The sequence below is a fragment of the Notamacropus eugenii genome, chromosome 3 (genome assembly GCF_028372415.1).
Source record: "Notamacropus eugenii isolate mMacEug1 chromosome 3, mMacEug1.pri_v2, whole genome shotgun sequence".
NCBI lineage: Eukaryota > Metazoa > Chordata > Mammalia > Diprotodontia > Macropodidae > Notamacropus > Notamacropus eugenii.
Window position 1 is genome coordinate 428011765 of NC_092874.1, and position 17064 is coordinate 428028828.

The 17064-nt window shown below is 42.7% G+C and overlaps 1 protein-coding gene across 7 annotated transcripts in view; it reads right to left on the minus strand.

The window, feature by feature from the left end:
* Positions 1-813: 813 nt before the first annotated feature.
* The window catches only part of CHCHD6 (coiled-coil-helix-coiled-coil-helix domain containing 6), a 323428-nt gene continuing 307177 nt past the window's right edge, over positions 814-17064 (minus strand). For 2 of the 7 annotated variants that reach the window (XM_072598344.1, XM_072598343.1), the window contains exons 7-9: positions 7557-7692; positions 3552-3718; positions 814-1050 (exon numbers count right to left, since the gene is read on the minus strand). In XM_072598344.1, the coding sequence (XP_072454445.1) occupies positions 891-1050; positions 3552-3718; positions 7557-7692 (463 nt within the window). In that variant the 3' untranslated portion in view covers positions 814-890. Of the gene's footprint in view, positions 1051-3547; positions 3719-5044; positions 5135-7556; positions 7693-17064 lie in introns of those variants that run through there. The other 5 variants (XM_072598347.1, XM_072598346.1, XR_011964677.1 and 2 more) reach the window with 4 other exon arrangements.

Here is a 17064-nt window from a genome sequence, read left to right on the forward strand (position 1 = left end):
CCTGGGCTGTCTCCTTTCTACCTGATTTTATTTAGTGGCTGTTCTTTAAGCAGGACACAGTGGACCCTTCAGAGGACCTCGATCTCTCTCCTATCTCTCACCTAATTCAGGGATCAGAAATATATTAGACTTATTCAACTTAGAAAGGGAAAACTTTGCTCCATCTTGGGCTCTTCGCTTTATTATTTTTTCCTCTCATGGAGGAAGACACAAAAGTGTCTAAAAAGCATATTTGGTTTTGCTTGTACAGACAGACTACTATTGCTTTTGTACTTTCAATTGAGTCAAAGATATGACTACTGAACAACAGAATTTATTGCCTTTTCTTATAAATTGCTTCAGGGAGCTATTCAGAGGGCAAAAGGCCTCACTAGCTCTCCCGACAACCTATATCCTAACCTTATTTGATTGGATGTCTTGTGGCGTAAGGAATGAAATACTTGGGATGAAATCTTCAAGTCATAGAAAGCAAGGACCCCAGAGTTAGAGGGAACTTAGATATTATCTAGTCCTACCCTTCCTGAATCATGAGCGTTCCCATCCTACAACATTCCTAACAAATGAGCTAACTCTTGTCATGACTGTGATCAAATTTCTAACATCCTTCCTAAGTTAGAAGTTTAAAGAAAACAAGGTGTTCTCCCTTCTCTCGAATTCTCTAAGCCTAAGGAGTTCCCTCCTTCTCAAAGCCTTTATTTGGCTTGACACAGACCATGAACATGCTAAGCTGCTGACCAAGAACTAAGCTTATTCCCCTAGTTCAGACATTCTTCCAAGATCAAAGTTTAGAAGGCTGACCATGAGGAGACTCACTGAAAACAAAGATGTCTGCTTTATTTCCTCAGGGCAGTTGTGAATATACACTTTTTTTTTTTAACATGTCACTTTAACTACGATAAATTCAAAGCACAGTGGTGTTTCTTGGTCACATTATTGGTGAATGGCTGGAAATGTTGGTGATGAACCAGGGATCTGTGGGCCCACTTCTCTGCAGTGCGCCTGCCGCTGCCGGGCTCTCTCCATGCCAGGAATGACTGCTGCTCTTCAGCCCTACAAATGAGAGTCATGTTATGTACAGTTTGGTCCACTGTAAAGAACAGGACACTTCTATGAGTGGCCAGGGACCTTGGCAGGGGCTGACTGGGGAGGAACTGGCAGTGTCTGGGAAGCCCTCTGCTCACTTAGCTATGGCTTAAAGACCTTGTGAATCTCACAGAAAATACTTTATCTTGAGCTGTTTCACTCAGCTGTCCAACATGGGGTCTGGACCACTTCTCCTGAGCCCCTCTACAGGTGAGTACTCAGGAAATGAAGACTCATTTTAATACTTTATTAGCTAAGCAAGACATAATGAGAAATGGAAGTTGTTAGTGTTGATGCTACCAAAAATCATATAATGGCATGCTGAAATCAAACAGATTATCTAGGAGTAGCTTGTTTTATTTTTTCATGATGATGTATAATTGAGCATTTTTCTTTTTGCCAGACACGTGTTTTCACTGGTGTAAGGTAGTGGTGCCAAACTCAAAAAGAAACGGAGGCCACTCTTCCACTGCTCTGCATATTCATCCATGTGCTCCACATACTTAGTTTTAAAGTGTACTGCTATCAATATTTTATTGTCTTTTTATTTATTTTACTAAATGTTTTCCAATTACATTTTAATCTGAACTGTGGTAGGTGCATATTTGACACTTATGGTATAGGGAACTATTATTCTACCAATGCAGATCTGCAATTACTCTGCAACTTCTCAATCTTGGACAGGTGCCTGGAGACCAGAGAGGTTTGGAGGCTTATCCAGAGTGACACAGCCAATGTGTGAGAGGGAGGACTTGAACTTAGGTCCTTTTGACACTAAAGCCAGCCCTTTAGCCACTATACAACACTGTTTCTCCATGGAGAGATGATTGTTTAAAATCAATATCCTCCCATAACTGTTGGAGGAGATCACACCCAAGGATGAAACGGCTCTCTGGGATCATAGAGTGTTGGAGTTCAAGGGGTCCTCAGTGATCACCTAGTCTAGCCCTCTCATGTTACAGACAAGCAGATGGGGGCCTCTGAAGTTGTGATAAGGTCAAGGTTACCAGCTTGTACTAGTGGAATGAACGTCTACATTCTGATTCTCTTATGTGACTGAGTGAGAAAGGGGATTCCCAAGTCCTGAATGGTCACAGGGTCCACAGTCAAACTGAGCACCACAAAACCTCACAAGTGGAAAGAGTCTTAGAGGCTGATATCCAGTCCAAGGGCTCTTTACCTTTTCTGTGCCATGGGTCCTTAGCGCCAGTCTAGTGAAGTCTATGACTTCCTCTTGGAATGATGTTTTAACATATATACGGTACTAAGGAAATTAATTCTATTTAGATGTAGGTATCAAAATACTTTTTAAAAAGCTCATGGACTCATGGTTAAGAGTCCCCAATCAAGTCTCATCACCCTTTGTAGAATCTCTGAAAGGTGGCTGGTTTATCCAGCTTCTTCTAGAATACTACCAGAGACAGGGAGAGCATTCCGCTCCCCCTCCCCTTGGAGTAACCACACCAAACAAGCCTGCCTCCTCTTCCATAAGAAAGCCCTTTAATTATCTGATGGCAGTGATCACATCTCCTCCCTCTCTCTTAATTATTCTTCTGGTTAAACATTCCTAGTTGTTTCAACTTTCAACATTCTAATTCGTCAATACCTTTCTTCATATGTGGTTGTCTATCCAGAATTGGACTCAGTATTCTACTTCAGAAGCCTTTGTGGAGACCCTGAAGTGAATACAATAAATTCACTTCTACTTTAAGGAATTCTTCTACTAAAGCTTTTATCTTTTTCTGCTTTGAAGGAACGTGGTATTACTAGGAGACATGAAAACTGGTTTATGCTCCCCTAATGCCATTTACTATTGGTGTGATCTTTAGCAAATCACCGAACCGTTTTGTGCCTTGGTTGTTTTTTTTCTATAAAATGGGGACACTACCACTTTTTACTCAGGAGAAGGCAAGTTCCCTAAGGACAGGGACTATTTCAGTTCCAGGTCCTCAGCACCTGCCCACAGCATGTTAAACAGAGTGGGTGCTGAATAGATGTTGGACCGAAGGGAGGGCCTGAACCAGAGGATCTCCTGAGGTCTGCCCCAGCTCTGAAAGCTATGACTCCAGATGTGCAGCCCAGTGCTGATAAGCCAAGTCATACATACTAGTAGGTAGCATGGGACAATGGACCACAGCAACTGGGCCAAAACTCTTCCCTCCCTGGGTGACCCTGAGCAGGGCATTTAACTTTCATGTGCCTCGTTTCCCTAATCTGAAATTGAGTGGGGTAGACTAGATAGGTTATAATTTACGATTCTATCATCTTGAGTAACAAAGCCACAAGGCTGAATAGGATTTCATGGCTCCTAACCAAGGGTATAAAGACAGAAGTTTAGTTTCTTCTGCAAGACTGGGTGATTTTTCAATCTTATTTTTAAGGGAAAGAAATATTGGTCATTTAAAAGTCACTGGGTTCTTGAAGCTACTTAACATATTCTTAATAAGCCAGAAAACACTTAAACATGCATCTCTTTAGAGCCTCCTTCATCCTTCAGATACAAGTAGCATCCATCTTCCAGCAGAATGTCCGCTGTTTGAAGGCATGGACTTTTTCTTTCTGCCTTGATTCCCAGGGTCTGACACAGGGCACCAGACCGCTGAACTGAACAGACTCTTTTACACGATAAGATGAACTGTGGGTGGTATGAAATAAGATTAAACATTTAAAATAACTTTCAATCAAGGTGTATGTCCTTGTCAAAACCTAGCCCAAAACAAACAAACAAACAACCTATAACTGGGTTTTAACAGGTACCTTGCGTACAAACACATGTCTCAGAAAAAAAAAATTCACTTGCACTAACAGTGTCACATAGGGTTCTTAATAACAGAATGTTCCAGTGGAAACTAACTCAGGGAGAATGTTCACTCGTATGTGATTTTCATAAAAATCAGGTTCTTCCTTGTTAAAAGTCTATGGTGAGCCTAAACTCCCGCCAGGAAGCCATCCACATCCATATACATGCACATGCCTCTGGGCTCTGATTGCACTGTGCCAGTGTTTGAGCTCCTGTTTGTGAGACCTCAGAAAATACTCAAGAACCCTTGGAGTGTGAAGGCATTATCTCTGTTTCCCAGGTACCTGACCAATGGCTGGGCCTCTGCCTCACTTACCTTGCCCCTAATTAATGTAGACCATGGTGATTTCCCACTACCTGGCTACTGCCTGCAGCAAATCCCTATGACATACACTTGAATACACTGGCCAGCAATCTTCTGAGACACCCTTGGGAGGGGGCAGAGAGGATGTTTTCAGCAATGCATACAAACACTGTATAGCCAGAATCTTTGGATGCTGGGATAGTGAAAGCATTAGGTCTAACATGCATTCCCCACACACTATACACTCCAACTCAGTTGGATCCTTCATTGGCCTCTGCCGTTGCCAGTTGTTCAGCCTCCAATTTACTCTTTAATAACATCGGGGGTGGGAAAGAATGGGGGGAGTTAGGCCTGGCAGCTTCCCAGCACCTCTCTTGGGCAGGCTGGCTGCAGAAAGCAGGCTGAAGTTTAATGCAATCTGTCTTCCTTCATAATCACATTTTGCCTGTACTTGGTGCAATAAAGATGTATTGGTAAATGTGTTTGCTAAAGATATACTCTGCTAGGGGGAAAAAAGTCAACACCCCACCCCTCCCCAAATGCTGCCCCAATCCCCCAAAACTAAAAGCCTAATTTGTAGAAGGGAGAGATGAAAATGTCCAAAGTTGGGGGATAGGACTAGAGACAGCTGGACAGCAGGATCCCTTAGCATAGCATTTCCACAAATAAGAAATCAGATATGCCAAGTATTAGTTAGGGACTTGAAATATCCTATAGGTCTGGGGATTGTGGGGAGGGAAGGATAGGAGATGGGAGGAGAAGGGCTTTTAATTAAAGTTTTAAGCTTGCTGATTTGCAGACATACAAAGACCTTCTTGGTAAATAGGAAGGATAAAAAAAATTCCACCAGGACTTACACCATTTGGTCTAATACAGCCTGACAATTTTCCCCATCTCCGTCTGTTGAAGATTCTTCAGGGATGGCTGGCAGCTTGTTTCATGTTAGACTTAAAATTAAGCAAACAGATTCCATCCTTAGTAGGAGAGAAAACAGCTTCTCTCCATCTTTAGCTTCTTTACCTTTGGAGGCTCAGAGTGTTCCACTTCCCACCTCCTCTGGAACCTGTCTCTGATAGTGCCATGAGAGAGCCAACCCCTACTTCCAAGGAGATGAACAATGAGACATCAGTGCTAGGGTGAAGTACATTCCCTGGCCTGGGTGGTACACAACATTTCCATGAAGATTACTCTACTCAAGGAGAGATTCAGGGGGCATGAGCTGAACTGGGCCTTTGTGAGGGCCCTGACATACACAAGCTCCCTCAAAACCCATCTCGATTTGGTTTCCATAGCCTTTGAACTATAGGGGGACTAGATTCCAGGCACTTATCTCTCAATATTCACCTAAAACTGAGTTTGAGGGAAATCTTTTGGCTGCTGGAGAGAGACAGTTACCGATATGAACCTTGAGCTGCAATGCCTCGATTCAGCCAGAGAACTGCTCTGACCTTGGTTACTACATGTAATTACACAAAGCAGCTGCTTTTATGGCTTTGGAAAATGCGCTTATCTGTGGGAAAGAAAAGTGAGCCCTCACCTTTCATCAATGCACTGATGCAAAAATGAAAATCCTCTCCTTTAAAACTAACTGTAAGAACGTTTCATCTAAGATAGCAAGTGGAAGCCAAAGATCTTTGGTGAGCACAAGTGTCTACCAAGTCAGGAAGGGATAGCACAGAGGAGAGGTGGCAGACCCTCAGGGAGAAGAAAAAGACAGAGGCGAGATAGGTATTTGTTTGAAAAGACAGACAGAGGTGTCTGGCAGGAGAAAAATCTTTTAAATAAAATGTGGTATATTAAGTAAGGGCAAATAAAAAAAAGATGACAAGGGGTTGCCTAAGCTAGAGAAATTTCATCCCTTCATAAGTCACTTGCTGCTCAGGGTTAACTAGGGTATTCTGGTTACCTGGAAAGAGAATGTGTTCAAGTTAGGCCTACACAGGTTTAAAATAGGGATGGGAAATCTTTAGTCTTGAGGCCACATGTGGCCCTCTAGGTCCTCAGGTGCAGCACTTTGACTGAATCTAAACTTCATAGAACAAATCCTCTGAATAAAAGGATTTGTTCTGTAAAACTTGAACTCAGTCAAAAGGCTGCACCTGAGGACCTAGATGGCCACATGTGGTCTTGAGGCTGCAGATTCCCCAATCCTGGGTTAAAATAACGCCTTGACTAGACCTGAAATCCATATGGAAATCAAAATCTTGATCTTAAGTCTCATTCTTTCTTTCTCTGACAAGGAACCCTGTAGAGAACCTCTTCTTGTTCTAAGAGGATGCCCAAAACAGCTTCCTGGCTGGTTTCCAGTCAGGTGTCTGGTGCAAGAAGGAGCTGGCTTTCCTTGCTTGGTCTGGGCTTTGCAGAATTATTCTCCTGCTGGCCTAGATGTGGCAGAGGAACAGAGGCAATACAGAACAGCTGGGGAGAGGAATGGGCTGCCCTCCTTGGCCATTCTCTGCCCCTGCATTTCCCTCTCACACCCCAGACCAGGCTTTCACTTCAGTATTCTCAGGGTATCCTCTGAGGTCTCAGCAGGTGTCTCTCATCTCTTGATCGTGATCAAGTAACTCAGCACTTCCATAGTGGGCTATTTATTGCCTCAGACAACGTCCCACTTTCCAGGCCCAAAGTACTGATAAGCCGTAAGGGAGTCCCTGGGACCCAAGGTTATTTGAAAAACTAGCCTGAACAATCCATTGGCTGTAAGGGGGTGGGTAGCAGGAAGAGGATGACTGAAGGCTGCTGATTACTTGGGGCCTTCAGGCCAGATGGAAGAACTAACAGACTGGAGGAAGAGAGTGTTGTTGGAGAATGATTTGGCATTTTCTGTAGGGTGTGGCCAGGTGTTAAGCCCCAAATTGCTGGAAATGGCCACCATAACTTCCCCATCAGCATTCCACTAGTCCCCACTGTCTTTGTAACATAATTCTTTAGCAGTAGCTTCCTTTCCCACCTTCCATGGTCACAGACATTATTTTAATCATAGGATTTAGAGCCTAAAGGGATCACAGAGACCATATTGTTCAACCTTCCATTTTACAGATGAGGAAAAAGAAGGCCAAGAGAGGGGAAGTGACTCAAGGTCAAATAAGTAGTCAAGTAGCACAGATGGGATTTGAAGCCAGGTCTTTTGACTCTAAATTCAATGTTCTTTTAGCATGCCCAACTCCTTCTTTAGCTTGATGTTCTTCATACAAAAAGGCTGGGGATCCTCTCTTTAGGGTCTGGGCAGAGAAGGAGAAAAGAGGGAGGGAAGGGGGAAAGAGGGAGGGAAGGGCAGAGCTAGAAGGGAAGTATGGCACTACACACATTAAGTGTCAGTGAGTCTGATGAGGAGGCCAAGAAGGGAGCTCGAGGGGCCAAACATACCTTGTGGGCAGTGTTCACGCAGTGTTGGTAGGCTTTGACCAGGTCAGAGCACTTAAGTACTTCCCGAAGGTTGTCTCGGTAGCAGTGAAGTATCTGGGACTGCAGGCCTGAGCACACGGGTTCTGCCCCTCGAGGTCTAGAGAAGAAACCAGGAAACAACTAGGTCTTAATGGCTCCAGTGGTCTCTGCTGACTCCAGCCTGACCAATGAATGGTGATGCACAGCCAGGGCTCTACGGAGCTTCCTTTCTGGAGCCCACAACTCTCCCCAAATGAGCTGACATAAGACCAGTTTGATGTAAATAGCTGGATAAAGGAGTGTGACTTTTTCAGTTCCTTTCTCTCTCTCTCTCTTCCTCTCCCTACTTCCCCCTCCCCCTTTCCCTCTCTCTCCCTCCTTTGGAATGAAGCCAAGTCCATTTTTGCAGAACGATGTGGATATCACCACTATGGCAGGAAAGGGAGAGAAAATACAAGCCACGAAGGTATTAGAAGGTGAAGATGACAGAAGCTCCCAAACCTTTACATCTCATTAACATCATGATCAATACTAGTCTCCCACAGCAACATAAAGAGAATTGGAAAAGAAAGTTACTCATTATTCCTGTGTGTCCTATTTTTGGGTGCAGAGATCCGGGCTGGCCTTATGAAAAGACGGTATGACTGGGGGGAGTGACAGACAAGCCTTTGTCCCAAAATCACTCCCCTTCTAATGAAAGCTTTCCAGCAGAAGGACTTATTCAAAGGACTTTATTAAGATACAAATATTGCTTGGAGGAAAAACCTTTCTGGGGGGGGGGGGGAAGTTCCGAGTTTTCTTTGTATCCTGAACCCCTTGGGCAGCTTGCAGTCTGGGAAAGCCTATGGGCCCCTTCTCAGAATCAAGTTTTTTAATTCATAAAATAGAGGATTATAAAGGAAAACAAGTTATCAATATGTTTACAAAACAACCAACCAAGTTTATGCACCCCAGCTTTAGACTAAACCACTGCTTTGGGCAAAATTAACTAACCTGTAGGTAACATCTTGCTAACTGCAAAAAGAATGAACCCCAGTAGAGGCCCAAGAGGCAAAGCAGGGAGGGCCTGTACAAGGAGGAAGGAGGAGCCACACAAATTGTGTTTAGGTCTGGCCCTGGATCAAGCCAGAGAATTGCTGTGTCATGGCACCAGACTTACCAAGAGCAGCACTTTGTGGGGGTCTTCCCACATAACCCTGGGCTAGATTCCTGTCTGCCACTGGAGTTCTCTTCTGGTACAAAGCCACATCTCATTTTTTAAGTATCATCAGGCAATGAGCTATTCAACGATCTTTTTTTTTTTTTTTTTTTGATAACTGAAGATTACGTTTTGAATGTCAGAACAACAACCACCTTAAACATTTTTGGTGGAGACCTTTCTAGAAGGAATTGCACATTTCTTCAACTTCTCAGAGAGAAGCTGAACATTTCATCTTTTTCTTTTTAACAGAAGGGCATTTTAATTTGTAGCATTAGAGTCCGTTTTACAGAGGCAATCCAAGACTTCAAATCCACCAATTTAATAATGCTACAGTACAGAATGAAAGGCAATTTGGCATAGCGGATAAGGAACTGGCCTCGGAGCCTAGAAAACCCCTCAGTTTAGGTCTAGCTTCAGATAATGCACAGTGCGCGAGGCTAGGGGTGTCAAACTCAAACTGAAACAGGTTCACTAAGCCATACATTAGGATCCCGAGAGGTCACACTTCAACTTAGAAAACCATTATTAACATCTATGTTCTACTGTATCTAGGAAATCTGAGCCTAGTTCTGGGCTGCCCTTTGGAGGGCTGCATGGTTGGGACCTCTGCTCTAGGCAATTCTTAAAGGCCACCAATTGCAGAGACTGGCACCTCCACCAGAATTGGTGGAGGAGGTTTCCTTAGACAACTAATGAAGTTCCAGCTCTATACTCTATCCGACTCTTTAACACACTGCTCTGTGGGGAGGCATCAGACACTGTGTATGATGGAAGCCCCACATACTATGAACATTTTTCTTCCTTAAACATTTTTTTAATTGATGCCTTTTCTCTTGGTCTTCCCTCCTCCCCCATTATCCCTTGGGGCAAAAACAGACAAAAAAGCCAACACATCTGATCCACAGCCCTCAGCTGACAATGTAGATAGCTGGTCCTGCATTCACTTTTTCTTAATGAGCATGTGTCCCAGGGGGCAGCCTGGTCGAGTGGAAAGAGCCCTGAAGCTTGTTCTGCTTCTACTACTCATCACGTGAGCAGATGACCACCTCTTGGAGCCCTAGCTTTGTTTTCAATAAAACAGGATAATCATACTTTCATTTCTTTATCTCACAGGGCTATTGTGAGGATCCACAATATGATATAAATGAGTATGATATAATGAGAGCCATCGTCATTCTTATTATTTTGAATGCCAGTCTTCCCTCGCTCCTCTACATTCTTTTTAGCACTGCCTAAGTGGCTTTCACAATGCATAGCTCTGATCAGCGTCACTCCTCTAACTCAAAACCATTCAATGTCTCCCCATTGCTTAAAGAATGAACCAAAAATTCCTCATTGTGGTATTTAAGGCCTTCCACAATCTGTCTCAAACCTTTCTTTCTTAGCCTTGCCTCCTCTTATTCTCCCTCTCATAGTCTACATGTCACTCATTCCATTTCTCTGCCTTTAACTCCATACTGCCTTCGATGCTGGGATGACTGGCATGGGCCCCTCCCCTCCTTCACCATCACTACCTGCTAAATTTCTTTCCTCTCTTTCTTTATGGTTCATGGTGGATGCATCTTCCAGCATGTACACATGTCCTACTGTATCATATATTCTACTCTGTGGCACACACACAAGTTGTATCCTTCTACTCCATTTAGGCTGTGGGCTTCTTGAGTGCAAATACTAATTTTTGTATCACCATTGAAGTGATATCCACACAGTGGGGAATCGGTTCTACAAGTATTTACTAGAAGTGCCTACTGTTTTCAAAGCCCAATGGGTTGGTGGGTAGAAAGCCAGCCTCGGAGTCAAGAGAACTTGACTTTAAGTCCTACCTTGGATACCTGCTTCCCATAGGATCCTGGCAAATGGCTTAACATCTCAGTGCTCTGAGGCAACTCTCAAAGACTACAAGTTTTTTAAACAAGTGCACTGGCAGCATTCCAAGAGGGTATTTCCTCACCAAGAACTCCTTATGAAATCACAGGTATGGATTAAAAAAATGTTAAAAGCATCTGAATTTAAATTCTGTCTTGCATGTTCCGTTATTTCTGTACTCTTTTGTCCTTCCCATAGACTGTAGGCTCACGGGAAGATATATCTTACTCAAAAAGAATATGGCAGGTAAATGGGAGGGTGGATGCAGAAGATGATATTCTTGAGGAGATTCAGGCCCCTTTTCAGGCCTTCCCCAGACCACCCCCTATGCTTAGAATCTATCCCCTTCCTCCCCCTACCCCTCCAAGATCAGCTATTAAATGGCACCTTTTCAGATCTTCTCTAGCTACCACTGCCTGACTTCTAACCTAATTACCTCATATTTATTTTGTACACACTGCACAATAATAAGAATTACCATTTTAAAAACCTTTAGCACTGCAAAGTGCAACATTATTTCATTTCCTCCTCACAACAATCCTAGGAAGCAGATGCTTTAATTACCTCCACTGTACAGATGAGGGTCATTCATATATCTAGGAAGTCTACAGCTGGATTTGAACTCAAGTGACCTGACTCCAGATACAGCATCTTATCCACTGGGCCACACAGCTTCTTAGTACATAAAACTGAATGTAAGCTCCTTGAAGGAACAGAATGTTTCTATTTTTTTGTCTTTGTATTGCTTAGCAGAGTGCCCACAGAGGGGAAAAGCATAGTGGGAAGGTCACTTCAGTGAAAGCCACCAGAGGCAGGAGCTTAAGTCATCTCTGTCATATTAACATAGACCACAGCACTTGGTCCGAGGCAGGGAAGAGATGAGGAGTCTGGGAAATAAGCCAGAGTGATGATGATGACAATGATACTGACCGCAATAGCTCGCACATACACAGCACCTGCTATGTGCCAGTGCTATGCCAACTACTTTAAAAATAGTATTTCATTTGATCTCCCATTTTATAGATAAGAAAACGAAAGCAAACAAAAGTGAAGTGACTTGTCCAAGGTCACACAGCTAAGTAGTGCTGGAGGCAGGATTTGTACCTGGGCTTACCAAACTCCAGGCATAACAGTCTGTGGTGCCCCCTTGTGGCCTTGCATAAAAGTACGACATGGTATTGACGGGTGGAGGCTCCAGTATTTGGAACACCAACTGGAGTTCTCCCTCTGCCCAGGCAAAACAGCTAGTAATTTCTTTTCTTTCCATTCGTCTCCTTATCTCTTCTTTTTCTCCTTTCTTATTTTTGCTGGATCTTTGATTTTAAACATACAGGGAGCTCCTGGTGGTAAGGAACTTCCAATCCAGGCCAACATCTCAGGTGTTTAAACTCTTCAAGAGCTGTGTGGGGCCCTGAGAGGGCCCGTAATTGTGCAGAGGTCATGTGGCCAGTTCAGATGTGGAGCTGAAGGCGTCATGGCTTTGAGGCCATTTATGGCAGTCTGCCTCTTGATAATTTCTCGGTTTGCTTTAATGATAACTTTGTCTTTCAAAAGGTGGAAGAATCAATGAAAGAACATTTATTTTGGATTTGATATTTACCCACAAAGAAGAATTGTTTCAAGGTAGTGATGTGATGCACAGGAAACTCATTAGCCAATTAAATTTTTAAAAGCCCTGTAGAGAAGCCAGAAGCCAAAGGTGTAAAGAAAGACAATCACAAACATATGATGTGGTCCTGGAATAGTGTCTAGGGTACAAGAACTCAGAATGAGCTGAGGCTGGTGAGGGGAGGGAAAGGTGACTCAATGGATTTATTTAGGTGAAATGGGAGGGGAAGAGGGTGTGGCAGCAGGCCCAGGAGTGGTTCTCCAGGCTCAGGCTAGATTTCGAGCACCTGAGGGTTCAGTGCCCTTTGAGCCCTGATTGTTCACAGCTGTGCTGAGTCATTCGGGTTTCCTGCCTGATGACTCCGAGCCATTCAGAAGCCAAATCTTCTTTATATGCACTGGGAGGTTAGTATTTTACTTTGGGGGTTCACTTATGAGAAGGATCCTGCTAATACCTGGTTGAGACTCTGAGTGACCATGTGTTCAGATCCCCCTACCCCCAGATGTAAAGGCTCTTGATCCAGGGATGTATAGGGATGCACGTGACTGGAAGGGCTTTTATGCTAGAGATGTTGTGGAGATAGAACTGATGACACTTGTCAGCTAATTAGACATAAGAGGGTGAGGGAAAGAAAAGTATTTAGAATGAATCCAAGGTTATGAACCCAGGTGGCACTCTCTTTTTAATTTCCAACTTAACCAATTTTTATTTATTTTTTAAATAGTATTTTTTTCCAATTATATGTAAAGACAATGTTTAGCATCTTTTAAAATTTTGAGTTGCAGACTTTCTCCCTCCCTTCTTTAGCTCCACATCCCTGAAACAGTAAGCAATTAGATATAGGTTATGTATGTGCAATCATGCAAAACATATTTCCATATTCGTCCTGTTGTGAAAGAAGACCCAGACCAAAAGGCAAAAAAAAATACCTAGGTGGCACTCTTAATGGAAATCAACAAGACTAGAGGAGAAATACGTTTGTGGAGGAAGAGAATGAGTTTTATTTTGGACATACTGAATTTGAGATATCTAGAAAACAGAGAGGTGAAGGATCACGTCATTAGACCAAGGTGAACTACACAGTAGGATACTGGAAAAACAAACAAATAGAGGGATAAATTCTAACACCTGAGTTCAACGATCAGCTGAATAAATATAGGAAAAAAGAGGTGGGCATTCATGGGAAAAAACTGGGTGTTTTAGTACACTGCAAATTCAATATGGGTCAGCAGCGTAACTTGGCTGCCAAAGCAGATGCAGTTTTAGGATGCATTGAAAACTACTGTTTTGATAATGAAGGCAAGATTTAGAGCTGAAAGGTGATCACCAGCTCCACTGTACTTTGCTCTATTTAGACAGAATCTGAAGTACTGTGTGTGCACTTCTTGTAGTTTCTGAAGAACATTGCTGCTTTCCTAAATGTATCCTCTGTGTTGATAATCCTTTATATACAACAGGGGCATAGCTAGGTGGTGCAGTGGACAGAGTGCCAGGCCTGGAATCAGGAAGACCTGAGTTCAAAGATGACCTCAGACACTTATTAGCTTGTGTGATCCCAGGGGCAAGCCCCTTGACCTGTTTACCTCAGTTTCCTTATTTGCAGAATGGAGATGATAATAATAGCACCCACCTCCCAGGGCTGTTGTGAGAATCAAATGAGATAATAATTTGTAAAGTGCTTAGCACAGTGCCTGGCACCAGGAGGTGCTATGTGTTATCATTATTGTTGTTTCATGTTTTCCCCTCTATAAAATGCAAACTTTCTGTGGGCAGTGCCTACTTAGTTTATGTTCTGTAACTCCCAGGACCCAGCAGAGTGACTGTTACACACAGTAAGTGCAAAATTACTCGTAGAATGAATGAATTTCCAAATTGGGCCATGTGAAGAGTTGGGCAACAAGGTTTGAAGACTATGCCATGTGAGGCTGCAATAAAGGAAGTGAGAAGTTTAGCCTAGAGAAGATTGGGGGGGGTAGGATACGAGAGACATCTACAAGTCAGCCATATAAATGACTGTCAAGAGTGAGAGAGATGGCATCCAATGTTCTACTTGGCCCAAGAGGTCAGAAGTAAGATCAATTAGTCTCAGTTGTAAAGAGGCAGCTTTAAGCTCGATATAAAACTAAAAGGTTATATGAGGGCAGGGGGTCATAGGGCAGGCCCGAGAACCAAGAAGATCTGCTTCATGTCCCGCTGTGTGTATGCCCAGGGCCAGACACTTAAAACTCTCACTGCCCTATCTCTTACGGACGAGAGTGGCATGGAAGGCACTGCCCCCTCCGCTGACGGAGGTGTTTCTTTATCTAGGAGTTGTCTGTGTCAGTAAAATCAGTCTAGTCCCCATCAAGGCTGTTAAGAACAAAACCTCCCTAACAATTGGGCACATCCAAAACCAGAATGGAGATGGTGGGTTCCACTTCACAGGTTACTTGCCAGAAGAATGCCTGCCACCGTGGGGGGCCAACAGTCTCTGGCTGAAGACTGGCCTCCTGAGGCAGCCTATTCCATTTTTGGAGAGCTTGACTGTTAGCAGGCTTTTCCTAACATCGAATCTAAATCTGCCTCTGTAACTCCTACCCACTGTCCTCTGGGGTTCAAGGGAAAACGTCTGATCCCATGGGAATGGCTATAAGGGCTATAAGCAAGTTGTGGTACATAAATGTAATGCAACTATTACTGTGCTATAAAAAGATGCATATGATGCATACAGGGAAGCATGGGAAGACTTATATGAACTGATGCAAAATGAAGTAGTACAAGGAAATTAATGTACATAGTGACTAAAATGATGTAAATGGAAAGAAAAACAACAAAAGAATTAAAAATTGAGTGTTGAGAAATAATGATCTTGTTTGGTACCAAAGAAAAGAGACAAAGAAATGCCTCCCTCTTTTCTCTGCAGATGTGGAGGACTATGGATGTGGAATGCTGCCTACAATGTCAAAACTGGCTGATGTGCTGGTCAGTTTTGCTGAAGATTTCCCCCTCTTTTTTTATTCTTGGCTAAGGGACTGTAGAAGCACAAACAGAGAGGCGCACAGTGGCCACAGAACTGGCCTTGAGATCAAGACAGGGGAAATTCTGTCTCTTGGTACATACTGGTTGTGTCACCCTGGACAAGTCACTGAATCTCTCAGTGCTCCCGCTGACTTTCTCAGACTACAGGTTTTGGTGAAGGTACAGACTACCCCGTATTGTTAGAGGTAGTACCCCATACCAAATGAAATGCAGGCTCCAGCTCCCAGTGAAAAGGGATTTCTCTCTGGGAGAGGAAGGAAAGATGTAGATATAGAGAAATGTAGATGACATTAACATATATATGTATGTATATATATACATATATACACACACACATGTATATACATATATAAAATCCATAACAATCATTCTTTTAAAAAAAAGGAAAAAGGGCTAATTTGAAAGCACTTCAAATATCTGATGATAGCTATCTTATTTACCCCTTGTCTTCTCTTATCCAGACTAAACATCCCTACTTTCTTCACCTTAATCTGGATATCTACAATTTAAAGATTCTTCATTACCTTTTCCTCTTTAGGATAATTCTCCAACTAATTAATATCTTTCCTAAAATTTCTAAATTGTAGTATTATCTAGCTGGCAATGACCCAGTTTGGTTTATCTGTTGGATAATGCTCCAGGCAAAACTGGAATATGTTGGAATCTATCCCTTAAACACAGGTATCTATCTCTGTTGGGTCCAGAGGTAGAGTAGGCTTTTCCGCTGGCCTTTATCACGACTGAGGGTAGGAGACAAAATGCCAAGTAAATGTCATTTGGTCTAAACCTCCTCCTCTTTCCCACCCCTTAGTAGCTGCTTTGCCTGTAAAAGACTTGGAATGGAGCAGAGAAGCTGAGAGCACAGATTTCATAATGAAGAGCTTTATAGCAAGGCAGCACTGCAGCAGGAATCAAACCATTCATTAAAGTAGCCAAGTTCTGTCCAAACATAGTCCACCCCCAGCCCTAAAGCTCTGCAGTCCAGCTTTATAAAACACACTGGCCAAATCAAGGCTTTTAGAGACATTCAAGTTCTGCTAATAGCTTCTTTTCAAGAATACAAACAAATCCATCCACACTGTTGCAATCTCTCCAAAGGCTGGAATAAGTCCTGGATCCATTCTGAAGCTAAGTTTCTCAAACATGAGGCTTGAAGAAAAGTTTCTCTACCAGCCATGCACTAAGCTCTCAAGGGTCCTAAGTAGCTTTAAGAGGTACAAACACCTGGAGACCCAAGATGGGCCTGGGGTCCACATGGTCTGGTGAGGGTTAGAGATGAGAAGCAGAGGATATTCTGAAAGGGAAGGAATGGGTCCTTAATACCATTCTCCCCTCTCTATCAATTTAATTTCCATCCATTCTTCAAAGCTCAGCTAAAAACCTAAGTTGGGTAGTCCTATGCACCAGGGAAAAATAAAGTGACAGTTGGAATAATACTGAATAATAAGACATAAAATCAAAGTTTACATTTATGCATGAAATTGCAGATAACTGAAACAAAAGAATTTCAATTATTTGGACTGACAATCATAATTTTTACTTTATGGTCAATGTGTAGATTTCAGTATTGGTCTATGTAAAAAGCAGAACATACACACTTCTATGTTTTAAACTCAAGAACTATTAATGGCTCAAATTATTTTTCAAGGAATATCGGAATATCAATGACTTATAATTCTGAAAAAGGTATCTGCTGAACTCTTAATAGTCTCCTAATCAACTCAATGAGGTTTTTTAAGTTCTTAAAATAAATGAAGCTGTAGCTTTGAATTAGCAACAAACTCACTTAATTTAAA